Below are 26,841 nucleotides of genomic sequence, written 5' to 3' on the forward strand. Positions count from 1 at the left end.
AACAGACAGCATTGCAGAGGATGGAGGCAGGAGGAATAGACACATAGCTGAGGATGGAGGCGGGAGGAATAGACACATAGCTGAGGGTGGAGGCGGGAGGAATAGACACATAGCTGAGGGTGGAGGCGGGAGGAATAGACACATAGCTGAGGGTGGAGGCGGGAGGAATAGACACATAGCTGAGGGTGGAGGCGGGAGGAATAGACACATAGCTGAGGGTGGAGGCGGGAGGAATAGACACATAGCTGAGGGTGGAGGCGGGAGGAATAGACACATAGCTGAGGGTGGAGGCGGGAGGAATAGACACATAGCTGAGGGTGGAGGCGGGAGGAGTAGACACATAGCTGAGGGTGGAGACGGGAGGAATAGACACATAGCTGAGGGTGGAGGCGGGAGGAATAGACACATAGCTGAGGGTGGAGGCGGGAGGAATAGACACATAGCTGAGGGTGGAGGCGGTTGGAATAGACACATAGCTGAGGGTGGAGGCGGGAGGAATAGACACATAGCTGAGGGTGGAGACGGGAGGAATAGACACATAGCTGAGGGTGGAGGCGGGAGGAATAGACACATAGCTGAGGGTGGAGGCGGGAGGAATAGACACATAGCTGAGGGTGGAGGCGGGAGGAATAGACACATAGCTGAGGGTGGAGGCGGGAGGAATAGACACATAGCTGAGGGTGGAGGCGGGAGGAATAGACACATAGCTGAGGGTGGAGGCGAGAGGAATAGACACATAGCTGAGGGTGGAGGCGGGAGGAATAGACACATAGCTGAGGGTGGAGGCGGGAGGAATAGACACATAGCTGAGGGTGGAGGCGGGAGGAATAGACACATAGCTGAGGGTGGAGACGGGGGGAATAGACACATAGCTGAGGATAGATGCGGGAGGAATAGACACATAGCTGAGGTGGGAGGAATAGACACATAGCTGAAGATGGCGGAATAGACACATAGCTGAAGATGGCGGAATAGACACATAGCTGGAGATGGAGGAATAGACACATAGCTGAAGATGGAGGAATAGACACATAGCTGAAGATGGAGGGATAGACACATAGCTGAAGATGGCGGGATAGACACATAGCTGAAGATGGAGGCATAGACACATAGCTGAAGATGGAGGAATAGACACATAGCTGAAGATGGCGGGATAGACACATAGCTGAAGATGGAGGCATAGACACATAGCTGAAGATGGAGGCATAGACACATAGCTGAAGATGGCGGAATAGACACATAGCTGGAGATGGAGGAATAGACACATAGCTGAAGATGGAGGGATAGACACATAGCTGAAGATGGCGGGATAGACACATAGCTGAAGATGGAGGGATAGACACATAGCTGAAGATGGCGGGATAGACACATAGCTGAAGATGGAGGGATAGACACATAGCTGAAGATGGAGGGATAGACACATAGCTGAAGATGGAGGGATAGACACATAGCTGAAGATGGAGGCATAGACACATAGCTGAAGATGGAGGAATAGACACATAGCTGAAGATGGCGGGATAGACACATGGCTGAAGATGGCGGGATAGACACATGGCTGAAGATGGAGGCATAGACACATGGCTGAAGATGGAGGCATAGACACATGGCTGAAGATGGCGGCATAGACACATGGCTGAAGATGGCGGCATAGACACATGGCTGAAGATGGCGGCATAGACACATGGCTGAAGATGGCGGCATAGACACATGGCTGAAGATGGCGGCATAGACACATGGCTGAAGATGGCGGCATAGACACATGGCTGAAGATGGCGGCATAGACACATGGCTGAAGATGGCGGCATAGACACATGGCTGAAGATGGCGGCATAGACACATGGCTGAAGATGGCGGCATAGACACATGGCTGAAGATGGCGGCATAGACACATGGCTGAAGATGGCGGCATAGACACATGGCTGAAGATGGCGGCATAGACACATGGCTGAAGATGGCGGGATAGACACATGGCTGAAGATGGAGGCATAGACACATGGCTGAAGATGGCGGCATAGACACATGGCTGAAGATGGCGGCATAGACACATGGCTGAAGATGGCGGCATAGACACATGGCTGAAGATGGCGGCACAGACACATGGCTGAAGATGGCGGCACAGACACATGGCTGAAGATGGCGGCACAGACACATGGCTGAAGATGGCGGCACAGACACATGGCTGAAGATGGCGGCACAGACACATGGCTGAAGATGGCGGCACAGACACATGGCTGAAGATGGCGGCACAGACACATGGCTGAAGATGGCGGCACAGACACATGGCTGAAGATGGCGGCACAGACACATGGCTGAAGATGGCGGCACAGACACATGGCTGAAGATGGCGGCACAGACACATGGCTGAAGATGGCGGCACAGACACACGGCTGAAGATGGCGGCACAGACACACGGCTGAAGATGGCGGCACAGACACACGGCTGAAGATGGCGGCACAGACACACGGCTGAAGATGGCGGCACAGACACACGGCTGAAGATGGCGGCACAGACACACGGCTGAAGATGGCGGCACAGACACACGGCTGAAGATGGCGGCACAGACACACGGCTGAAGATGGCGGCACAGACACACGGCTGAAGATGGCGGCACAGACACACGGCTGAAGATGGCGGCACAGACACACGGCTGAAGATGGCGGCACAGACACACGGCTGAAGATGGCGGCACAGACACACGGCTGAAGATGGCGGCACAGACACACGGCTGAAGATGGCGGCACAGACACACGGCTGAAGATGGCGGCACAGACACACGGCTGAAGATGGCGGCACAGACACACGGCTGAAGATGGCGGCACAGACACACGGCTGAAGATGGCGGCACAGACACACGGCTGAAGATGGCGGCACAGACACACGGCTGAAGATGGCGGCACAGACACACGGCTGAAGATGGCGGCACAGACACACGGCTGAAGATGGCGGCACAGACACACGGCTGAAGATGGCGGCACAGACACACGGCTGAAGATGGCGGCACAGACACACGGCTGAAGATGGCGGCACAGACACACGGCTGAAGATGGCGGCACAGACACACGGCTGAAGATGGCGGCACAGACACACGGCTGAAGATGGCGGCACAGACACACGGCTGAAGATGGCGGCACAGACACACGGCTGAAGATGGCGGCACAGACACACGGCTGAAGATGGCGGCACAGACACACGGCTGAAGATGGCGGCACAGACACACGGCTGAAGATGGCGGCACAGACACACGGCTGAAGATGGCGGCACAGACACACGGCTGAAGATGGCGGCACAGACACACGGCTGAAGATGGCGGCACAGACACACGGCTGAAGATGGCGGCACAGACACACGGCTGAAGATGGCGGCACAGACACACGGCTGAAGATGGCGGCACAGACACACGGCTGAAGATGGCGGCACAGACACACGGCTGAAGATGGCGGCACAGACACACGGCTGAAGATGGCGGCACAGACACACGGCTGAAGATGGCGGCACAGACACACGGCTGAAGATGGCGGCACAGACACACGGCTGAAGATGGCGGCACAGACACACGGCTGAAGATGGCGGCACAGACACACGGCTGAAGATGGCGGCACAGACACACGGCTGAAGATGGCGGCACAGACACACGGCTGAAGATGGCGGCACAGACACACGGCTGAAGATGGCGGCACAGACACACGGCTGAAGATGGCGGCACAGACACACGGCTGAAGATGGCGGCACAGACACACGGCTGACGATGGCGGCACAGACACACGGCTGACGATGGCGGCACAGACACACGGCTGACGATGGCGGCACAGACACACGGCTGACGATGGCGGCACAGACACACGGCTGACGATGGCGGCACAGACACACGGCTGACGATGGCGGCACAGACACACGGCTGACGATGGCGGCACAGACACACGGCTGACGATGGCGGCACAGACACACGGCTGACGATGGCGGCACAGACACACGGCTGACGATGGCGGCACAGACACACGGCTGACGATGGCGGCACAGACACACGGCTGACGATGGCGGCACAGACACACGGCTGACGATGGCGGCACAGACACACGGCTGACGATGGCGGCACAGACACACGGCTGACGATGGCGGCACAGACACACGGCTGACGATGGCGGCACAGACACACGGCTGACGATGGCGGCACAGACACACGGCTGACGATGGCGGCACAGACACACGGCTGACGATGGCGGCACAGACACACGGCTGACGATGGCGGCACAGACACACGGCTGACGATGGCGGCACAGACACACGGCTGACGATGGCGGCACAGACACACGGCTGACGATGGCGGCACAGACACACGGCTGACGATGGCGGCACAGACACACGGCTGACGATGGCGGCACAGACACACGGCTGACGATGGCGGCACAGACACACGGCTGACGATGGCGGCACAGACACACGGCTGACGATGGCGGCACAGACACACGGCTGACGATGGCGGCACAGACACACGGCTGACGATGGCGGCACAGACACACGGCTGACGATGGCGGCACAGACACACGGCTGACGATGGCGGCACAGACACACGGCTGACGATGGCGGCACAGACACACGGCTGACGATGGCGGCACAGACACACGGCTGACGATGGCGGCACAGACACACGGCTGACGATGGCGGCACAGACACACGGCTGACGATGGCGGCACAGACACACGGCTGACGATGGCGGCACAGACACACGGCTGACGATGGCGGCACAGACACACGGCTGACGATGGCGGCACAGACACACGGCTGACGATGGCGGCACAGACACACGGCTGACGATGGCGGCACAGACACACGGCTGACGATGGCGGCACAGACACACGGCTGACGATGGCGGCACAGACACACGGCTGACGATGGCGGCACAGACACACGGCTGACGATGGCGGCACAGACACACGGCTGACGATGGCGGCACAGACACACGGCTGACGATGGCGGCACAGACACACGGCTGACGATGGCGGCACAGACACACGGCTGACGATGGCGGCACAGACACACGGCTGACGATGGCGGCACAGACACACGGCTGACGATGGCGGCACAGACACACGGCTGACGATGGCGGCACAGACACACGGCTGACGATGGAGGCACAGACACACGGCTGACGATGGAGGCACAGACACACGGCTGACGATGGAGGCACAGACACACGGCTGACGATGGAGGCGGGGGGTAGACACACGGCTGACGATGGAGGCACAGACACACGGCTGACGATGGAGGAAGTAGGGGGTTAGACACACAGCTGACGATGGAGGAAGTAGGGGGGTAGACACACAGCGGAGGATGGAGGCGGGGGGGTAGACACACAGCTGACGATGGAGGAAGTAGGGGGGTAGACACACAGCTGACGATGGAGGAAGTAGGGGGGTAGACACACAGCTGACGATGGAGGAAGTAGGGGGGTAGACACACAGTGGAGGACGGAGGCAGGGGGAAAGCACAGCAATATTACTTGAGAAAGTATAAAAATGTATAGCATGCCTGATGAAGGAGGTGAATAGACACAATGTCTTAAGAATAGTGGTTTAGAGCTTGTATGTGGCCTGTTGTAGGCATGGTGCCAGGCAGTTTTTAAACCGTTCATGAACAGTTTCACACCTTTTTGGCTCTGTCAGGTGCCCACAGTTCTCCAGTCTGCTCCGATATCCTAAAGCATCATACTTGAGCATTGGCTGTATCAATTTTTGTTTATATTTTGTGTATATTATTTATTGGCTGAGAGTATTAGATGTAGTAATTAAGTGATTAGAGTGCCCTTCAAAATAAGAAATCCACACCACTATATATAATGCCATCTTGGAACTTATCACCCTAATCTTGGCTATGTGTTATAAGCTCTGCCCTCTCTGACACCTGGACACTATAGGCACCCAAACCAGCAATGAGAGGAGAAGAAATAGAAATATTGGTGCAAAAACATAAATTGGAGGAGTCCTCAATGGAATGTGTCTTATTGTTCCAGTAGTTTCCATACTGATTGCACAACTTTTAGAACAGAGCATCTTCGAAAAATCTCTCCCAATGTCTTCCTTTCTCCTCCAATGCAATCTGTGCCCTGGTCATGCCAGAATTGAACTAGAATGTGATATCAATTGATACAGTCTTGGAAGGACCACTATAGTGTTAGTATGGAGGAACCTAATGACATTAGAGCTTCCTCATAGGAAAACATTAAATCATTGTTTTCCTATGGGGATTTTGAAGACTGTGGATGCCAACATGCAAAGAGCAAGGACTTCCAATGTCATTTCCTGGAGCTAATCTCCTTGAGAATGCAAGAAACACTTCTCGTGACTGTCTGAAACTGCAATGTTTTACGTTGTAGTGTTAACAGAACAGGCCCTTCACCCTGACCACTTCAATGAGATGAAGTGGTTGTGGTGCCTATAGTGTCCCTTTAATAAACATTTTAAAAGATAATGAGGTTTTGCTAGTGTTTTGGTAGTGTTCACCGGAGCGGCGGGGGGTGTGGGCGCCGTCTTGGACGGGGCGCCGCTCTGCTCGAGCTGTTGGGGAGCACTGGAGGGTCCGTCTCGCAGGGGGTGGGTGGGGGACTTGGGGCACTGGTAGTGGCCCTACCCCTGCAAATGCCCCTATCCCGGCGCACACAGTGTTGGTGCCCCTACGCCTGCACACTATGTGTGCTGGGGTGGGGGTGTTGACGCTGTGTGTGTAGGGGTATTAAGGACTATGTGTGTGTGTGTGTGTAGGGGTATTAAGGACTATGTGTGTGTGTGTAGGTGTGTGTGTAGGGGTATTAAGGACTATGTGTGTGTAGGGGTATTAAGGACTATGTGTGTGTGTGTAGGGGTATTAAGGACTGTGTGTGTAGGGGTATTAAGGACTGTGTGTGTAGGGGTATTAAGGACTGTGTGTGTAGGGGTATTAAGGACTGTGTGTGTAGGGGTATTAAGGACTGTGTGTGTAGGGGTATTAAGGACTATGTGTGTGTGATGGGGTATTAAGGACTATGGGTGTGTGTAGGGGTATTAAGGACTATGGGTGTGTGTAGGGGTATTAAGGACTATGGGTGTGTGTAGGGGTATTAAGGACTATGGGTGTGTGTAGGGGTATTAAGGACTATGGGTGTGTGTAGGGGTATTAAGGACTATGGGTGTGTGTAGGGGTATTAAGGACTATGGGTGTGTGTAGGGGTATTAAGGACTATGGGTGTGTGTAGGGGTATTAAGGACTATGGGTGTGTAGGGGTATTAAGGACTATGGGTGTGTAGGGGTATTAAGGACTATGGGTGTGTAGGGGTATTAAGGACTATGGGTGTGTAGGGGTATTAAGGACTATGGGTGTGTGTAGGGGTATTAAGGACTATGGGTGTGTGTAGGGGTATTAAGGACTATGGGTGTGTGTAGGGGTATTAAGGACTATGGGTGTGTGTAGGGGTATTAAGGACTATGGGTGTGTGTAGGGGTATTAAGGACTATGGGTGTGTAGGGGTATTAAGGACTATGGGTGTGTAGGGGTATTAAGGACTATGGGTGTGTGTAGGGGTATTAAGGACTATGGGTGTGTGTAGGGGTATTAAGGACTATGGGTGTGTGTCGGGGTATTAAGGACTATGGGTGTGTGTAGGGGTATTAAGGACTATGGGTGTGTAGGGGTATTAAGGACTATGGGTGTGTAGGGGTATTAAGGACTATGTGTGCTGGGGTGGGGGTATTAAGGACTATGTGTGTGTAGGGGTATGAAGGACTATGGGTGTGTAGGGGTATGAAGGACTATGGGTGTGTAGGGGTATGAAGGACTATGGGTGTGTAGGGGTATGAAGGACTATGGGTGTGTAGGGGTATGAAGGACTGTGGGTGTGTAGGGGTATGAAGGACTGTGGGTGTGTAGGGGTATTAAGGACTGTGGGTGTGTAGGGGTATTAAGGACTGTGGGTGTGTAGGGGTATTAAGGACTGTGGGTGTGTAGGGGTATTAAGGACTGTGGGTGTGTAGGGGTATTAACGACTGTGGGTGTGTAGGGGTATTAAGGACTGTGGGTGTGTAGGGGTATTAAGGACTGTGGGTGTGTAGGGGTATTAAGGACTGTGGGTGTGTAGGGGTATTAAGGACTGTGGGTGTGTAGGGGTATTAAGGACTGTGGGTGTGTAGGGGTATTAAGGACTGTGGGTGTGTAGGGGTATTAAGGACTGTGGGTGTGTAGGGGTATTAAGGACTGTGGGTGTGTAGGGGTATTAAGGACTATGGGTGTGTGTAGGGGTATTAAGGACTATGGGTGTGTGTAGGGGTATTAAGGACTATGGGTGTGTGTAGGGGTATTAAGGACTATGGGTGTGTGTAGGGGTATTAAGGACTATGGGTGTGTAGGGGTATTAAGGACTATGGGTGTGTAGGGGTATTAAGGACTATGGGTGTGTAGGGGTATTAAGGACTATGGGTGTGTAGGGGTATTAAGGACTATGGGTGTGTAGGGGTATTAAGGACTATGGGTGTGTAGGGGTATTAAGGACTATGGGTGTGTGTAGGGGTATTAAGGACTATGGGTGTGTGTAGGGGTATTAAGGACTATGGGTGTGTGTAGGGGTATTAAGGACTATGGGTGTGTAGGGGTATTAAGGACTATGGGTGTGTGTAGGGGTATTAAGGACTATGGGTGTGTGTCGGGGTATTAAGGACTATGGGTGTGTGTCGGGGTATTAAGGACTATGGGTGTGTGTAGGGGTATTAAGGACTATGGGTGTGTAGGGGTATTAAGGACTATGGGTGTGTAGGGGTATTAAGGACTCTGTGTGTGTAGGGGTATTAAGGACTATGTGTGCTGGGGTGGGGGTATTAAGGACTATGTGTGTGTAGGGGTATGAAGGACTATGGGTGTGTAGGGGTATGAAGGACTATGGGTGTGTAGGGGTATGAAGGACTATGGGTGTGTAGGGGTATGAAGGACTATGGGTGTGTAGGGGTATGAAGGACTATGGGTGTGTAGGGGTATGAAGGACTGTGGGTGTGTAGGGGTATGAAGGACTGTGGGTGTGTAGGGGTATTAAGGACTGTGGGTGTGTAGGGGTATTAAGGACTGTGGGTGTGTAGGGGTATTAAGGACTGTGGGTGTGTAGGGGTATTAACGACTGTGGGTGTGTAGGGGTATTAAGGACTGTGGGTGTGTAGGGGTATTAAGGACTGTGGGTGTGTAGGGGTATTAAGGACTGTGGGTGTGTAGGGGTATTAAGGACTGTGGGTGTGTAGGGGTATTAAGGACTGTGGGTGTGTAGGGGTATTAAGGACTGTGGGTGTGTAGGGGTATTAAGGACTGTGGGTGTGTAGGGGTATTAAGGACTGTGGGTGTGTAGGGGTATTAAGGACTGTGGGTGTGTAGGGGTATTAAGGACTGTGGGTGTGTAGGGGTATTAAGGACTGTGGGTGTGTAGGGGTATTAAGGACTGTGGGTGTGTAGGGGTATTAAGGACTGTGTGTGTGTAGGGGTATGAAGGACTGTGTGTGTGTAGGGGTATGAAGGACTATGTGTGTGTAGGGGTATGAAGGACTATGGGTGTGTAGGGGTATGAAGGACTATGGGTGTGTAGGGGTATTAAGGACTATGGGTGTGTAGGGGTATTAAGGACTATGGGTGTGTAGGGGTATTAAGGACTATGGGTGTGTAGGGGTATTAAGGACTATGGGTGTGTAGGGGTATTAAGGACTATGTGTGTGTAGGGGTATTAAGGACTGTGGGTGTGTAGGGGTATTAAGGACTATGGGTGTGTAGGGGTATTAAGGACTATGGGTGTGTAGGGGTATTAAGGACTATGGGTGTGTAGGGGTATTAAGGACTATGTGTGTGTAGGGGTATTAAGGACTGTGGGTGTGTAGGGGTGGGGGTGTTGACGCTGTGTGTGTAGGGGTATTAAGGACTATGGGTGCCCCCGGGTCCTTAGCTTGCCTTTTGGCAGGTGGAGTTTCCAAGTGTTTTTCGGTGGTTTGGGTGGGCGGCGCCGGGTCCGGGGTGGCGGCCATGCCTCACACGTCACACTTAGCGCGCCATTCCCCGGATATTACGCACCAGAGAACGCTCACACGTTCAACATCCTGAAGCGGGAGCAGTTTCTTTTCAATTTATCACGTTGGCCTGGCAGATTAACGATGTTTCCGTCTCCACGCACTCAGGCAGCAGTAACGGCTCGCCGTCAGCACAACACCCGAGTATCGAGTGTCAGGAAAAGTGTGGGGTCTGGGGTCGCCGCCACTTCGCCCTCAGCGGTATTGTCTCCCGTGGGGCGCAGAGTCCCGAGCAGCGGATTCCGCGCCACAGCTTCCAGAGTGGTACTTCACCCATCTGCCAGTGACACTGTGAATTATAATGTGCAGCTGTACGGCTCGCCTCTCCCTATTAAGGTGATGGAAGTCTTGACCAGCGCTGATGCAGATGAACGCCTCACTGTTAAGATTCATGAAGACGGATGGGCCTGGCTGGCTTACAGTGATCGCTTGATAATCTGGAGAATCAGTCACACTTCTTCTACCAAGTTAATGCTGTGTAAGGAGCTGCAGCTCCCTGCTAGTGACTACGAGTGCACTGCAGATCTGGTCGACATCAATATTCACATACCGGATGGAGCTCATGCACAGACCGTAGCAGTATTGGTGGCTACCCGTGAAGGCTCTATCCGCTTTTGGCCTAACCTTATGCATGAAAGTTTCTACACAGAAACACATACAGACTTTGGGGACTCGCTCTGTGAATTTGTGACCTCTGTCAAGGCTGGTAGCTATGTCCTATCATCTTCTAACAATCAGCTGGTAAGGTTGTTTCCAGATGCTTCCGGAAAGATTACCCAGCGGGTTCTGCAGCAAGGGCAGGGAATGTTGTCTGGTATCGGTCGCAGAGTTTCCACTTTGTTTGGCATGCGGTCTCCTGCAATTGAATCTACTCTTCGCAGTGTACTCTGGGATAAAGAGGACTGCTTGTACACCCTCTCTGATTCTAGCATAAACAAATGGGAAATGGATGAAACTTCAGAGTATCATGTGTTATGTTGGGAAATGGGCAAGATTCTTAAAGAAAACATTTCCAATGCGATATGGGGTTCTGGAAGCAACCACAAAGCTGTGAGTGATGAAATAAACATTGAGTATCTGGATTTAAGTCAAAACATGGATGGATTAGTCATCTTGGCTGCTGCTTGGCATAGCAGAGAGAGTCCGTGTCTTATATATTATACGCTGGTTACGGTAAAGGATGAAGGTTACCATGTGTCTGATGAGGTAGTTGTAGAAGTCACTCGTTTCAACCCTCCATTTCAGTCAAAAGATATGCTTTTTTGCCAGCTTGTGATTCCAAATGTCAACAGCCAAGCTGCTTGTCTCTGCACAAGAGAAGCCGTGTTTGCCTGCTCAACGGCTCCTGGAAGAGGATGTTTGCCTCAGGAAAAAATTCCATTTGAAACACAAGGTGATAACCTCTTGGGAGCTGGTTCGTGTGCAGGTTTAACAATATTTTTTGCCAGAAAGAGTGGACTGTTGGCGATTGTAGCTCGAGAAAATATGTTCATGCTTCCAGAGGACCTAGAAGAATCCATTACATCTTTGGAAAGACCAAAGAGTCAGGTCCCATTTATGGAAACCCCCTCAAGAACAGAGACTTTATCTCATGATAGAACAAAACTATTGAAAGCTGCCTTCTTGCAGTATTGCAGGAAGGATTTATTGGCTGCACAAAACATGGCCGACAATCTGTTCCCACCAGTTGCAGGAATGGAATTTGATAGTGAACTGGATGAGGCAGTAGTGCAGCTTAGTTTGGACTTGATAGATGATTATCCTGCTGCGGATCCCCGCTGGGCTGATTCCTTACCTGAAGAAACAGCTGGTATTTGTAATACTTCCCTTATCATTTTGCATCAATTGGAAGATAAGATGAAAGCACACTCATTCTTTATGGATTTTCTTCATGAGGTTGGACTCTTCAGCCGCTTGAGTACTTGTCAATTAAGAGGAAACTCAATAGTTACTAGTCTTTTGCTCTGCGAGCTTGCAGAAAAATTATCAGCTATTATTGTTCTGAAGAATCACCACACCAGACTCCCTGCCCTGGTGAATGCTGCCATACATCTTGCTCTGAACAAAAGGTTGTGCTCCATTCCTCAAAATCTGACTGCAGCAGATGTGTATTTTAGAGAGGTGTCACAAATGGATTTGATATTTGAATGCTTTTTAAACAAAGAAGAATGTGATCTGGAAAACATATCACCTGACACTGTAGAATGGGCACATATTGCTATAACTACAAACACTTTAATGAAGGATATGCTACATGCTGCCTTTCAGTATCGACAGAATAAAGCCTCCCTATATAAAAATGAACACCTGCCGAAAGAACCCGAGATCTTTCAATGGACTGCTTCTAGTGGGCCTACTGGTATCCGTACAGCGATAATACGTCAGCACAGCATCATCCTGAAGAATGTTTATCCTCAAACAGATACCAGCCTGCGCAGTATCCTTATTGAGCAGTTGGTTGCACTGCTAAATTTTCTTTTTGATGACTATGTCACTCAGCTGAAATCTGTGGACAGGCCAAGTGCCCAAGAAAGATATTGCATTCTGGAAGCAGAGTATACACAGAAGCGATCAGAACTCTTGTCACCTCTGTTGACTTTGGGGCAGTATACTTGGGCTATTAGCCTTGCTGAGAAGTATTGTGAATTTGATATCCTAGTGCAAATATGTGAACTCACTGAAAATCACACCAGATTGCAGCAGTACATGACACAATTCTCTGATCAGAATTTTTCAGACTTCTTGTTTCGCTGGTATTTGGAGAAAGGGAAGCGAGGAAAACTGTTATCTCAGCCAATTTCCCAACATGGGCAGTTGGCTTCTTTCTTGCAAGCTCATGACCAGCTCAGCTGGTTACATGAGGTGAACATTGAAGACTTTGACAAGGCTCACCGGACACTGCAGACATTGGCAAATATAGAAACTCGGTACTTCTGTAAAAAAAGAACTCTACTTGCAATGAGTAAATTAGCAGTGATTGCATCTGATTTGACTGAAGACATATTGAAAGACAAGATTGAAGAAATATCTGAAAAGGAGATTTTCCTTCTACATCAAGAGACCCTGCCCAGTCAGCTTCTGGAAGAAAAGCAGTTGAACTTAAATGGGATGCCTGTTCTTTCCGCTCTAGCCCTCATAAAACTATACATAAGTGAGGAGAACAGAAAGGCAAATGAATATGACTTTAAGAAAGCCCTTGATCTGCTGGACTATATTGATGAGGAGACATATGTGGATAAGGAAGAACTTAAGCTGGAAATACTCTGCAAAGCTATAAAGAGAGACAATTGGTCATCTTTAGATGGAACAGACGACCCCATAGATGCCGCAAAAGACTCCATATTTGTGAAAGTACTTCAACTGTTTTTAAAAAAAGGTACACACCTTGGAGACTACTTACCAGAAGGCGAAACTCTGCTTCAGTCAGATGAACTTTCCAGCTTAAGATCCAATGCGTACTTTGAATATGTTCTAAAGGCAAACTATGAATACTATGTAAAAGAACATCCTTAATTCTGTCATGTGTTGGACCCATTTGTTTTTCACTATTGTTTAATAAATTCAGTTCTTTATATATGTTGGAAAAAAAAATAAAAAAATAAAAAGATATGTTCACCAAAGTTAAGTGATTTTCAATGTTTATTCATTCATTATTGGTATCATTTTCTGTGAAATGACAGTTCCCCTTTAGGCATGTTGCCAGAGAAGTCTTTTCAGAATTGATAAAATATGAAAAATAGAGTACTTAATGTGTTGTATTTGTTTATGCAGATTGCTTTATCCTGCATGGTTAAGCTGGCAAAGAGCCGACCATATCTCAGCCAGTCAGTGGTGGAGTCTCTCCTAACACAGCTTCACAGCGCGCAGGATTCGGCCAGGATACTCATGTGTCATTGTCTGGCTTCTGTTGCCATGCAACTGCCAGTCTTGGGGGATGGGATGCTGGGAGACATTGTGGAGCTTTACAAGTTGATTGGACGATCATCTACTGACAAGCAGCAAGAACTTCTGGTAAGAAACAAACGAAAAGTAATGATGGATTACTTTTGGCTTTGCATCTGTTATTATATGCTACTATGCTATGTTTCTACTGACACTCTGCTTCCTATGCAAAATTCAGTGTCAACAAATAAGAGAAGGGGAAGGTGGGTTGATGGTAGCTTATACAAGCAGTAATAATTTGAGTTGATACATATTTCAGACCAGTCCCCTTCAGTGATGACCTGCGTTTCGTTGTTTATGTCTGGGTCAACAAAGGAAATTAGGTTTCTGTTTGAACTAGAAAGTGTAAACAGAGGATGATTATATTTCTTGTTTCTCTGTGTACGGACATGGCCACCAAAATGTATGAATTAAAAAAAAAAAAATATTGATGCAGGGTAAACCAGATTGCATGTTATTAGTGAATGTCCACAGGGTTCCATGCATTCACCTGTAATGTGCCTGTTCCATGAATCAGATGTTTATTGTGAGTATTGCCCCCACTTCCTCTGGGATTTCCAAAGTTGTAAATAATGTAGAAGAATTCTCTGGCTGGAATAATGTGTTCAGAATGTAAACAAAATCCTACTTTAAAGTTCTTTTTTTAATTCACCCAGTCTCTGGGGATCTCTGGATTTACCATACATACTGTGGTGTATTACCAAACTCTATAAATTATTATGTACGCATACACATATAAACTCTGGTCCGTCTACTTTAACAAATATTTATTCAGAGACAAAACAAAAACAACATTCAAATAATGACACACAATCTAACTATACCAACAGCAACAACCTAACTAACAATAACAACTAAATCTTATGCAATCACCTGATCCCACTCACAGTTCACCATGATAAAAATTAGCCCATGTCTGCTTAAGGGTCTGCTTAGTAGCACAGCCAAGAAGGAACAGGAAGGAATGGGGATAGGGGGAAGTGGTTATCTCTTTCCTGACCTGTAAAGGTATTGAATTACCCAATTACCATATCAAAGGTAAAGCTTATCCCACTGAGAAAGGCATACATGAGCTTGGTCACATGACCCCTGGTCACCATATTAGTTTGATAACAGAATGTCACCACACATACCAGTGGTCTTTTTGGTTGTAGAATATTAAAGCTGACCTTGTTATGTTAGTATTGTCTTTCACCTTGCAGTTAATCTATATACCGTCAATAGACTGCACTTGGAAAACACTGTTACACACTACATTCACTGAGAACTAATGATGTTGGGAAAAGTGTCATTTTGGGCTGTGAAAGTTCCATAATATGTAGCTTAAAGGAGCACTATAGGGTCAGGAACACAAATACGTATTCCTGACCCTGTAGGGTTAAAACCACAATCTAGCCCCATGCCTCCCTAAATATAGTAAAATCTTACAAAACTGTTTAGAGAGCGCGATATATACAGATGTAATAAGTGACTAATTAGTAGAAAGCTGCTATACCATACACATGAAAATTCTCAGATATTTTCAGATATAAACAACACGAAAAAAACAAGATGTTAAGCGCTAAGTGAATAAACCCCTTATATGGCAAGCAGGTTTCACTATGGACAAATGGTGAAGGAAGTCCATATAATATTGTATGACAATTACTGGTGTAAATTAACCAGCATAATAGGTGAAAAAAACACACGCAGGGGGGGGGGGGGGAGAGAGACAATGCCTGCGACAAAATCCTCCTTCAGGTGATGTACCTTTAAATATAGAAAGAAAAATACATAGCGTGATACCGTAAAATATATATTGGTTTATTAACAATCTGTGGCTCCCAAATTAAAAACTCTTACAAGAGATATATGTGGTTCTTGTCTCCAAGTCACACACAACAGCTTGTCTGTTTTAGCCCAGCGGCTCTTTAAAACACGTTACCGATCCCAGTCGTCTGCAGTTGATGTTTAAAGTCCCGTGCACTCGGACAAGTTGTTTATCAATGCAGGTAAATGCTGGAATCTCGGTTTAAATGTTCGGCTTACTGGTGTCTTTAGTAAGTTGATTTCATCAATTTAATCTATGCGTTACGCCTGCTAGAACCCAGGCTTTTTCAAGATGCATTGATAAACAACTTGTCCGAGTGCACGGGACTTTAAACATCAACATCAAGAGCCGCTGGGCTAAAACAGACAAGCTGTTGTGTGTGACTTGGAGACAAGAACCACATATATCTCTTGTAAGAGTTTTTAATTTGGGGGCCACAGATTGTTAATAAACCAATATATATTTTACGGTATCACGCTATGTATTTTTCTTTCTATATTTAAAGGTACATCACCTGAAGGAGGATTTTGTCGCAGGCATTGTCTCTTTCCCCCCCCCCCCCCCCCCCTTGCGTGTGTTTTTTTCACCTATTAGGCTGGTTAATTTACACCAGTAATTGTCATACAATATTATATGGACTTCCTTCACCATTTGTCCATAGTGAAACCTGCTTGCCATATAAGGGGTTTATTCACTTAGCGCTTAACATCTTGTTTTTTTCGTATAGTAAAATCTTACTTGGATTCAAGTGAAAGCTGCTTACTTTGTTGTCCCTGTTTCCTTTAGACCTGCCCACTGCCTGCTGACATCAGCAGAAGTGGTAGCCTGATCCAGCCACAATGCTTCCCCATAGGATTGGCTGAGACTGACAAAGAGACAGATCAGGGGCAGAGCCAGCATAATTCAAACACAGCCCTGGCCAATAAGCATCTCCTCATAGAGATGAATTGAATCAATGCATTTCTATGAGGAAAGTTCAATGTAGAGGGTGGAGACACTGAATGTTTGGATGCATTTTAGGCATCTATGACCAAGGAAGGATCTCTAACAGCCATCTGAGGAGTGGCCAGTGAAGTTATCACTAGGCTGTAATGTAAACACTGCATTTTCTTTGAAAATACAGTGTTTACAGCAAAAAGCCTGAAGGTAATGATTCTACTCACCAGAACAAATTCAATAAGCTGTAGTTGTTCAGGTGACTATAGTGTCCCTTTAGTTGTAGATGACAAATGTCCAAGTTTATCATTCTTTCAAGGACTTGAAGTCCCTCTCTGACTCAGTAAGGCTCCAACAATGAGACTTTGAGACCATATTTTTGAGCCTCTTCAGTTAAGGTTAAGCTTTAACCTTTGGACGAGCTAACAGTGTATATGTTGCCAATGAAGGCATCCTTCATATTTGGACCACCATTACAGCCTGACTAGTAGGAGAGCTCCAGACTCATTTGATCAGTCTTTAGTACATATGGTCTCGTGAATATGATAAAGTGAAGACTGACTCCCTAGTTGACCTCTAGTCCATTCTGCATTGCACAGGTTCTAAGACGTAGTTCTGTTTTTGTAATGTAATCTATAACGTGCTATTCAGGTTTGGAACACTGAATCTAATGGGTGTTGTTTCCTGTACAGGTCTGCCTGGCCACAGTTATATTTGTTTCAAGTCAGAAAGCCCTCTCTCCGGAAGTAAAGACTATCATTAAACAGCAGCTGGAAAACGTGTCCAATGGTTGGACTGTGTATAGGATTGCCAGGCAAGCTTCTAGAATGGTAAGTAGAATGTGTCAGGATCACACCTAATGCCCTGTTACAATGTAGCATCTCCACAAATGAAATCAATAGTGCTGACCTATACACAATAGAGCAATAGGAACACTTTAAACACCATAACCATTACAATGACACCAGGGGTGCCCTGACCGCTAAGTTGTAAAAAGGAGTTTGATCACGGAGATCCCCTGATCGCTGCTCCCCGCCTACACTACAGCCGACAGCTGGAAGTTCCTGCTTAGGATCTTCTTTTAGCTCTCCTGACCTTAGCCCTACAGTGTGGGACTAGCTCATTTTCTGAGAGTCTTCTGCACCGCCAGGCTTGGCTCAGGCAGAAAGCTTCTGGCTTTCTTTTGGCTGTAGTGGAAGGGGGGAGTGCCGATCAGCGGACGCCAGGTTAGAAGGCAAACTGTTCTAAATTGTTTTGTCTACTCAGAATGGGGGTGTCCAGGGCACTCTTAGTGTTATACCACGACATGTCACTATGCTGCAGTGGATCTGGTAGAAGGAGAACAAGGAGTTTGTATTTATTTATTTTTAAGCCAGTCCATAAAGTGGTTGCTATAAGGCACTGTCACCTTGCACTCATGCTCCACTCTTTGTAAGTGTTGATGAGACTGGGTTGGGTTGTTTTTGTTTTTTTTCCTTTCACCATTATAGATACTAGGAAGAAACACTTGAATCAATGGTTAGAACTCCTAAAGTGTATCTGTTGCCAATAAGTAATGCAATTGCATTTTTGTCATTTTGCAGAGTTTCTCTCTAATTCACTCTCTTTGATTTTGGCAGGGTAACCATGATATGGCAAAGGATCTCTATCAAAGCCTGCTAACACAGGTGGCCTCGGAACATTTCTACTTTTGGTTAAACAGCCTGAAGGAATTCTCTCTGGCAGAGCAGTCTCTCACAGTGCTGGAAGAGGATGATTACAGCTCTGCCTTGTCGTCTATCGCTGATGCACTAAAATCTTACCACAAGGGGATTGCTTCACTTACCGTTAGTACCTTAACTTTCATAGATTTCATATCATTTGTTTGAGGCATATTCCAACTTGTACAGAGAGAGAGTGCGTTTCTAAAGCAACATTATTACTGCAAGATAATCATAGATTTATTTCCATCATACCATAAGAATTTGTATTAAGGGAGCTCTGTGTTCTGAATCTACCTTTGCATATATCAGTTTAGAGCAGGGGTTCCCAATTAATTTTCCCGTGGAACCCTCTGACATACATTGTGGAAAAGTAGCAGAGTGTAATTTTTTGACACATTTTTTTTTTTTTTTTATATATATATATATATATATATATATATATAGTAAACAGATTGTAGCCTGTGGTTTTATGTGTAGAGTTGGTGTTTGTGTATAATTTTAGTATTTTAATACATTTGTGGATTGCATTGCTGTGTTTAGATGTAGTGTTGGCTTTTAAATGCAGATGTACATTTGTGTGTAGTATTTGAGTGAAGGGTGTCTTTGAAAGTTTGTATATCATTTTGCAGTTTAAATGCTGGGGTGTTTTTGTACATAATGTTACTGTTTGCAGGGATGTGTTTGCATGTTGTATTGGTGTTTCATTGCTGGGATGTATGGACATACATACACACTGACACATACACACACAAAGATGCAAACGCCTTGACAAATACAGACATATAGATACCCTCAGTGGCACACGGATACACACTATACCACATACACACACACACTCAGATGCACACACTGACACACACACACTCAGATGCACACACTGACACACACATACACTGATACACACACTGGCAAATACACAGATAAACACACTCGGGCATATACACACACAGATACACTCTCTGGCACATACACATACACACTCTGGCACACACACTCATATACACACACCAACACACAGATAAGGACACTCAGATACACACAGTGGCACATTTACACACTCTGGCGCACACACACATAATCAGATACAAAAACTGACCTAAAGATTCACACACTGATACACAGATATAGGCATCCTCAGATACTCAGTGACACATACATACACCTTGGTACACAGACACTGGCACATACACACACTGATACAAATATACAAACTCTGACACACACACACACACACACACTGGCACACATATATATACTCACACAGATACACACAACTTGATATACACACTGGCACATACACACACACACACACACACACACACACTCAGATACACAGTGAAAATGCACACAACTTGACACACAGATACACACACACACACAGGTCATGATTTTTATATTTAGTGTTTTTGTTTTTTTTGGTGGTTGGAGGGTTAATATAATAAATTGGAAGAGATTTTTGCAACCCCAAAATGGACTCTGATAAATCTCCCCTGAATTTACACCAGCTAACTGGGTGATGGCTAAATTTACAGTGGCTGTCTGTGGATCCCTGGAACTCCAAGCTAGGCTTGGAGTTTATGAACTCCCCTTCCTATGATCCTCAGCCTGCCAGCCATGTAGGGGGTCAGCCATCACTCAGAGCCTTCCCATTCATGTTGTGTATTGTGGGAGGTTTCTTCACCAGCCTATCTATCACTCACTCCTGGTCAGCACAGTGATCCTCTGCTTGCAGCAGCTCACTCCACGCTCTTCATCTCCAGCGTGACACTCTTAATGCCTGGGAGGAAGTGACAGGCTGACACTTCCTCCCAGAATCCCACTCTACAGTGCCCTGGTCGCTGTCTTAAACGACCGCGGCGGCAGACTTTGCCTCTGCTCAGCAATGCCCACTGGGTGGCCTTAAGTGTATGGGCAAATCGCGGCAGAACCCTGGTTTTGTTCTCGCGGAACACCAATTGGGAAGCGCTGGTTTAGAGTAATATCCTTAATGGAGCAATCACACTTTTTATAAATTTTTATAGTAACAAGCAATGGCAAATTTATCTGTAATTACCAGCTGAAAATCTGACCACTTTTCATTATTGAAGTTAATTGCATCACTACTTTAAATCCTGACCACGGGTTGGGGCAGGGGTGATATTTGGATGTCCAACATGTTTTCTTTTATTTATTAGCTTACATCTGCCAGCCACGGGGGGAGGGGGAGGTAGACAGCGATCTGTCTCCCACTCAATGTCTACAGATGGGGGTACGGGGAGGCTATATCTCACCCCACCACCCACACTTTTAAATAACCCCATCCACGTGAGATGCGGCTTTTCTAACAATAGGACAGCATTAGGAGCATATGGAGGTTTAAAACCTCCCTTATCATTTGACCCCCGTAGGTTTTGTTTTTTAATGTGATATTGCGGCTGGCTAGCAAGCGCTTGCTGGACAGCCACCATGTGTTAAACCCTTGCTGCTAGCACTGCTGAAATCCAGACCTAATTCAGCATTCGGAGCCTGAATTGAAAACCATCTCAATAACTCTCTCTAGTCAATCTTTTTCCTTAGTTTTATTGAAAGTATTTAACTGCAGCAGGGGTCCTCAAACTCCGGCCCTCCAGATGTTACTGAACTACAACTCCCATGATTCTTTGAATTACATAGATAGCCAGAGAATCATGGGAGTTGTAGTTCAGCAACATCTGGGGGGCCGGAGTTTGAGGACCCCTGAACTACAGTGTTGATTAAATATCTGCAGAAAGACAATGTGGCTAGAACTCTCTTGCCAAATATAAAAGTGATTTTTCTCGGTATTACCTGGCCTCACACCTCCAGCATTGTGGACTTGACAATTGATTCCAGACACTAGCTGTTCTTCCAGCACAGAGAAATCCTGTATTTCTAGAGATCTAATGTTATGCTCAAATTACCTCCCTCGTGATCATAATCCAAATTTAACAAAAAAAGCAGGCATACACATACATCTGACACATTTTAATCTCTTGTGCAAATAAGATGAGAATCTGGAAATCAGCGTCTTTCTTATACCAGATGTTTTCTCAAGATAACCAATAAAATCCCAATACACTTACAGGCCCAATGGGATGAGGCTCTAGATCACACATTATCAGATAAACAGTGCAAATAACGGTTTTATAAATACTGAACCCCGCAGGAGCTTCACCAGACTGTGGATATACCTGATCAATGTTGGCATTGCTGGGGAGCAGTAGGATTCATGTTTCATCTGTGGTGGGCCTGGCCATTCAGAGTCCTACTGGAAACTAGCAAATGCTCATATGGGCCAGCATTTTGGAGACCCATTCTATCCTCCCCCAAAGCCCTTTCTTGTATCACATACATACCTTATTCTCTCTGTATAATAAATCCTTAGTGAGACCTCCTGACAGAGCAGTGAAGGCAGAAGGTGGAAGGCATCTGCTTCATTGAAGCCTTGACTATCTCTCTCAGAGAAATCATGAAAAGCAAACTACCATCATGCACCCATGAATCGACTACCTGGCGTAAAACATGACTTTCTTTGTTAGATTGATTATGGCATAATTGATGACTTCATGATGGCCAGGCTTGACTGGACCAGGTGTATCAAGTCTCTTACCTAATCCATATCCCCTCTCTACTCGACTCCATCCTCCACTCTCCTCTATTTTCCTTTCCTCTCTAGCTTTTCCTTTCTGATTCCTACTTTCACACATGCCTGAAACTCGAGTCCTTATGTATTAGATTCTGAGTACACATGTATGTTTAATACTTGCCATTTTTTTATTTATGAATTTTTAGTTAAACTACTGCTTATTCACCAAATATGTCTCCTCAATCAATGTTTCTAAATGTCATGTACTATTTTTTTTGTACTTTACTGGGGGGGGGGGAAGGCTTGTCAAAAATGGCAAAATCAGAACTTGCAAGTGCCACAGCCGTGCTGATTAACGCCAGCATTCTATTGTGTGCAGTATAGGAAACTGTTGTTTAACCCCTTAAGGACACCTGGCGTGTGACATGTCATGATTCCCTTTTATTCCAGTAGTTTGGTCCTTAAGGGGTTAAACGCTCTGAGGATGCAGATTATTTACTGTGTACACAGTTAGTAAGGTAAATTATAATGCTTTGATTCATTTATTTATTTTAAGATTTTGCTGAAATGTATTTAACCCCTTAAGGACAAACTTCTGGAATAAAAGGGAATAATGACATGTCACACACGTCATGTGTCCTTAAAGGGTTAAAAGTGATCAGTGTGGGTTCTTCAACTTTTTTAAAGTGCTGTAAAATATTGCCAATAAACAATCTGGTGTCAGTATAAAGAACTGATTGGTTTCTAGAATATTATCTGACTTTTAGTGATTGTTAGTACTGTATGAATTCACCACCTTGTAACCTTCTTTTTTTTTTTTTTTTTTTTTTTTACTTGATGCTACAAAAAAATGGACTGATGCAGACTAGTGTCTTGTTTTTTTTATTGTTTCACACTGCTTAAAGATGTGTTCAAACTTACACCTTATCAGTAGTTGCTACCCTTTACATGTTTTTGTTTATTTTAGGCTGCTAGTACACCTATGAATCCTTTAAGTTTTCAGTGTGAATTTGTGAAGCTGCGGATAGATCTCCTTCATGCTTTCTCTCAGTTAATCTGCACCTGTAACAGTCTGAAAACCAGCCCCCCTCCTGCCATTGCCTCCACCATTGCTATGACTTCGGGCAATGATCTCCAGCGTTGTGGGCGCATTTCAACCCAGGTATGGAAACTTTATAGTTATTACTATATTGATGGTTATTTGCGATCATTTGTAACCTCTCTGTATATCTCTTCCCCAAACTCATCCCGACTAAAACTCCTTATCAAATCCCTCCAAAACTGAACAACTTCACTTTCTTCTTTGAAACACTAATCATAACATCTCATTCAAGTCAGTGGTATAATCTTCAATCTACCTCTCTTGCTTTGTTCATCTGTCTCTCTAGGGCTGTTGTAGTATACATCTCACATGATGCTCTGCTTGCCTTCTGGTACAGTTTACCTGACTTGGACATAGTTGGTTAGTTATTGGTTTGTGCTAGTCGTGTTGATTCTTTAAAGGACCACTATAGGCACCCAGACCACTTCAGCTCAATCTATTGTTAACCCTGAAGCTGTAAACATAGCAGTTTCAGAGAAACTGCTATGTTTAAACTAGAGTTAATCCAGCAGATGAAAAATATATACTGGCGCTTCGTACAAAATCTTAGTATAACACAGAATATATATAAAAAGAACTAATAGCAGCTGTACCACCAAGTGCAATCCTTCCACATACACTAATCACAAAACACAAATATAACAAAAGGTGTAGCGCTACATACAAATATCAGATAAGTCCAAATTCTTAATATTATTCACTTCCAAACTGGTCGCAGAGAGGATGATGTTTTGTTTATAAAAAGTTCTGAAAGAGAGATTAATTCGTCATAGTGTAAAACCATGATTCACTATTTGTGTATTAAATTTATATATGGAACCACTCACATATTAATGAGCTTATAGCCAAGCTCAGGAGTGAACGCTTTCAGGTCCGTAAAGGCGACCTTTCCCCTTCTTCAATTCCAATCGTTTCTCACGATGTGACTAGAGCTCAAGCAAAAGATATGTAGTGCAATATAGTCTGAAACCAATTTTGCATAAAAAAGCAGAAGTATTATACTCACAAGTAAGGAGCCACTTTATAGGCTCTATATCAGCACGTTGTGTAGTTGAGGACTACACTCCTATAGAGCAGGAACCAATAGCCCATATGACTTAAACAAAATATTTATTAAGTATTCTGGATCTAAAATTGTAATGGCCAATTACAATATATAAAAACAAATATACTTCAAAACAATATAAAAAGGTGTGTTTGTGTATATATATATATATATATATATATATATATATATATATATATATATATATATATATATATATATATATATATATATATATATATATATATATATACAAAGGGCATAAAGGTAATGGTATTGCAATCCCCAGGACGCGTTTCGCCAAAAATACTATCGGCTTCCTCAGCTAGGTGCAACGTTTTCAATACGTTCAACCTCTAGTGATTCCATTTCATTTGTTATTTGTGTATATAAACAGTTTGCTCTTTACTAGGTTATGTATTGCTATTTTTCTGTTCATTTTATGTTGAATGCTTTTTTATCAAAGACTGGCGTGTAACAAGTTTTCCCTTATTAAAGTTTTTTTCTTCTATTTGTTTATATTTCTTGAGGTGAAAAGAGGTTAATGTTTATGATATACAATATATGTGTGGCTATTTAAGAAGGGAACAGATAGCAATCACTCTTGCACCTTAACGAGTCAACATTAAAGGGACTCTGTAGGCACTATAACCATTTCATCTCATCGGATTGGTTATAGTACCTGGAGTCCCTGACTCCATACAGTACAACAATTACCAGTTCATTGAGGAGTAGAGGTTACAGTGAATACAGTGGCCCTTGATGGTGTAACATATTGTGACTCACAGGAATACACACTTTTAGAGATCTAGCAGAGTTAAACTTGTGAGCTGGAAAGTGTAATTAGTGGATTTTATGGTAATAAAGCAGTTAATTTCTTCTTTTTTCCAGCCAATTCAGGACCAGTCTACCAGTTGTGCTGCTTCTCTGTTAACCCATTATGGTCTCCCCTCTCACCTACTTGTAGTACAGCGTGCTATTACTTTAGTCAAAGTGAGTGTAACTGGCACATATTTGGGTACTTTTATTGGTTAACAGAGCACAATGTTTGCATTGCACTGGGCTGCACTCTGGTAAATAGGTAGCTCTTAACGATTTCAGAATTTGGAATCAAAGTATTTTCTATATTATCAAACGCATTGCATAATATTTTTGTACATTTCAGTCACATAAATGTTGCTTCCCCTTGTCATTGAAGTATCTCACTGCTGCCATGTTTTTATTTGGTAGATGAAACAGTCCATGGAAGAATTCAAAGATCTTGCTACGCGCTATAGTGACCTGTATCGGTCTTCATTCGATGCTGATTCTGCTACTTTGAGGAACATAGAATTGCATCCTTTTTTATTGTTTACATCTTTCATATTTTAACTGTTTTGTTGTTATTCTGTCACCAAGACTGGAATCGTTATTAAAGTGAAAATGAATTCCATATAACCACCAGCTTTTGTAATTAGTCAATTAAATCATAAGAGAGAAAGAATAGTTTATCATGGAAAGAATGGGAGACATTTGATTTCCCTGGAACCTGGTAATCCACTATTCTTTTTTCAAAACAGTGAATAATAAAATAGAAATATATGGGTTTATGGGCATTTTATACATTTTGTTTCCTTTTTTCCGAAGTACTGACATAAACCTAATGTGTTGGTTTAAAAATAATTAGAATACACTAGGATGCAATATGTGTGTCTCTTTTTCTTGCCATAGTCCTCATTGGTAGGTGCAATCTATTTTGTGCCCAAAAGCACAAAAGCAAAGGTAGGGATTAGACGGTCAAATGTTTTCATGCATAGAGCCGCGTTCTTCGTGTGAATTTGTAGTGCAATCCATCTCTCCTTTGAGAGGATCTGGATTCTACTTTTGAGAATGTAATGTCACCAACGTTCAACTGCAATGTGTATGTTGGTGAATCCATCCAAGAAGACACAGGAAGGTCTCTGAGATCTTCATAAGTGCATGCTCCAGGTATCTATGTTTGACATTTCTTTTTCCTTTCAGGCTTTAACTGTTTATGTACAATATAAATCCATAAGTAACCTAGTGTACGTGTCAAACTCGGATCACTATGGAGACTTACTCCCATTTATTAAGTAGACACTCAACATACCATAACCACTGCAACTGAAAGCACTTATGCTACAAGCAGGTTATATGTGAAGTCCCTCTGGTTTTAGTTAAATCTTTTTTTCAAGCATGTTTACAAAAACGGGATTCCATAACAAGCCCAGACCTTTGAGAGACACGTAAACAAGCCCAGACCTTTTAGAGACATCATAATAATGTAAAGAAAGCTTTTAGTCGCACCAACTCACCATCGACCCTGTTTGCTCCGTCAAACTGGCACAAGGAGCAGTACTGAAAGTGTTAATGATAATTCGGCTGTTGACGCATGATGTTTCTCAATCCTACCAATATCCCAATACTCACAGCCTTTCACAATGCAAGCTTGTGCTATAGTAATGTCGTGAGTAGATCATAAATAGAAATAGATTTATTCGTTATGTCTCCAACTGGGCAGTTGGTTTGACAGATGCCAACTGGACTTTACCACAGTCAATGCATTAGGTAATAGTGATTTAAGTTATCTTCAGAATTCAGAATAAATAAATAAATCTAGGTAAGCACTGGGAAAATAGAACAAACCTATGTTATGACTTA

General features: G+C 45.1%; 2 protein-coding genes across 3 annotated transcripts in view; both read left to right on the forward strand.

The window, feature by feature from the left end:
• Positions 1–26,841, forward strand: part of INTS7 (integrator complex subunit 7) — a 61,039-nt gene that overhangs the window by 22,668 nt on the left and 11,530 nt on the right. The window contains exons 11-16 of one of the 2 annotated variants that reach the window (XM_063443852.1): positions 13,831–14,070; positions 17,440–17,577; positions 18,367–18,573; positions 23,001–23,195; positions 25,072–25,173; positions 25,411–25,519. In XM_063443852.1, the coding sequence (XP_063299922.1) occupies positions 13,831–14,070; positions 17,440–17,577; positions 18,367–18,573; positions 23,001–23,195; positions 25,072–25,173; positions 25,411–25,519 (991 nt within the window). The remainder of the gene's footprint in view (positions 1–13,830; positions 14,071–17,439; positions 17,578–18,366; positions 18,574–23,000; positions 23,196–25,071; positions 25,174–25,410; positions 25,520–26,841) is intronic. The other variant, XM_063443853.1, reaches the window with a different exon arrangement.
• On the forward strand, positions 10,056–13,634 carry LOC134585958 (nuclear pore complex protein Nup133-like). The gene has a single exon (XM_063441447.1). It carries the CDS (start codon positions 10,144–10,146, stop codon positions 13,570–13,572), a length of 3,429 nt encoding a protein of 1,142 aa, XP_063297517.1. The 5' UTR covers positions 10,056–10,143; the 3' UTR covers positions 13,573–13,634.

Source organism: Pelobates fuscus, chromosome 2 (genome assembly GCF_036172605.1).
Source record: "Pelobates fuscus isolate aPelFus1 chromosome 2, aPelFus1.pri, whole genome shotgun sequence".
In the NCBI taxonomy this organism is placed as follows: Eukaryota; Metazoa; Chordata; class Amphibia; order Anura; family Pelobatidae; genus Pelobates; species Pelobates fuscus.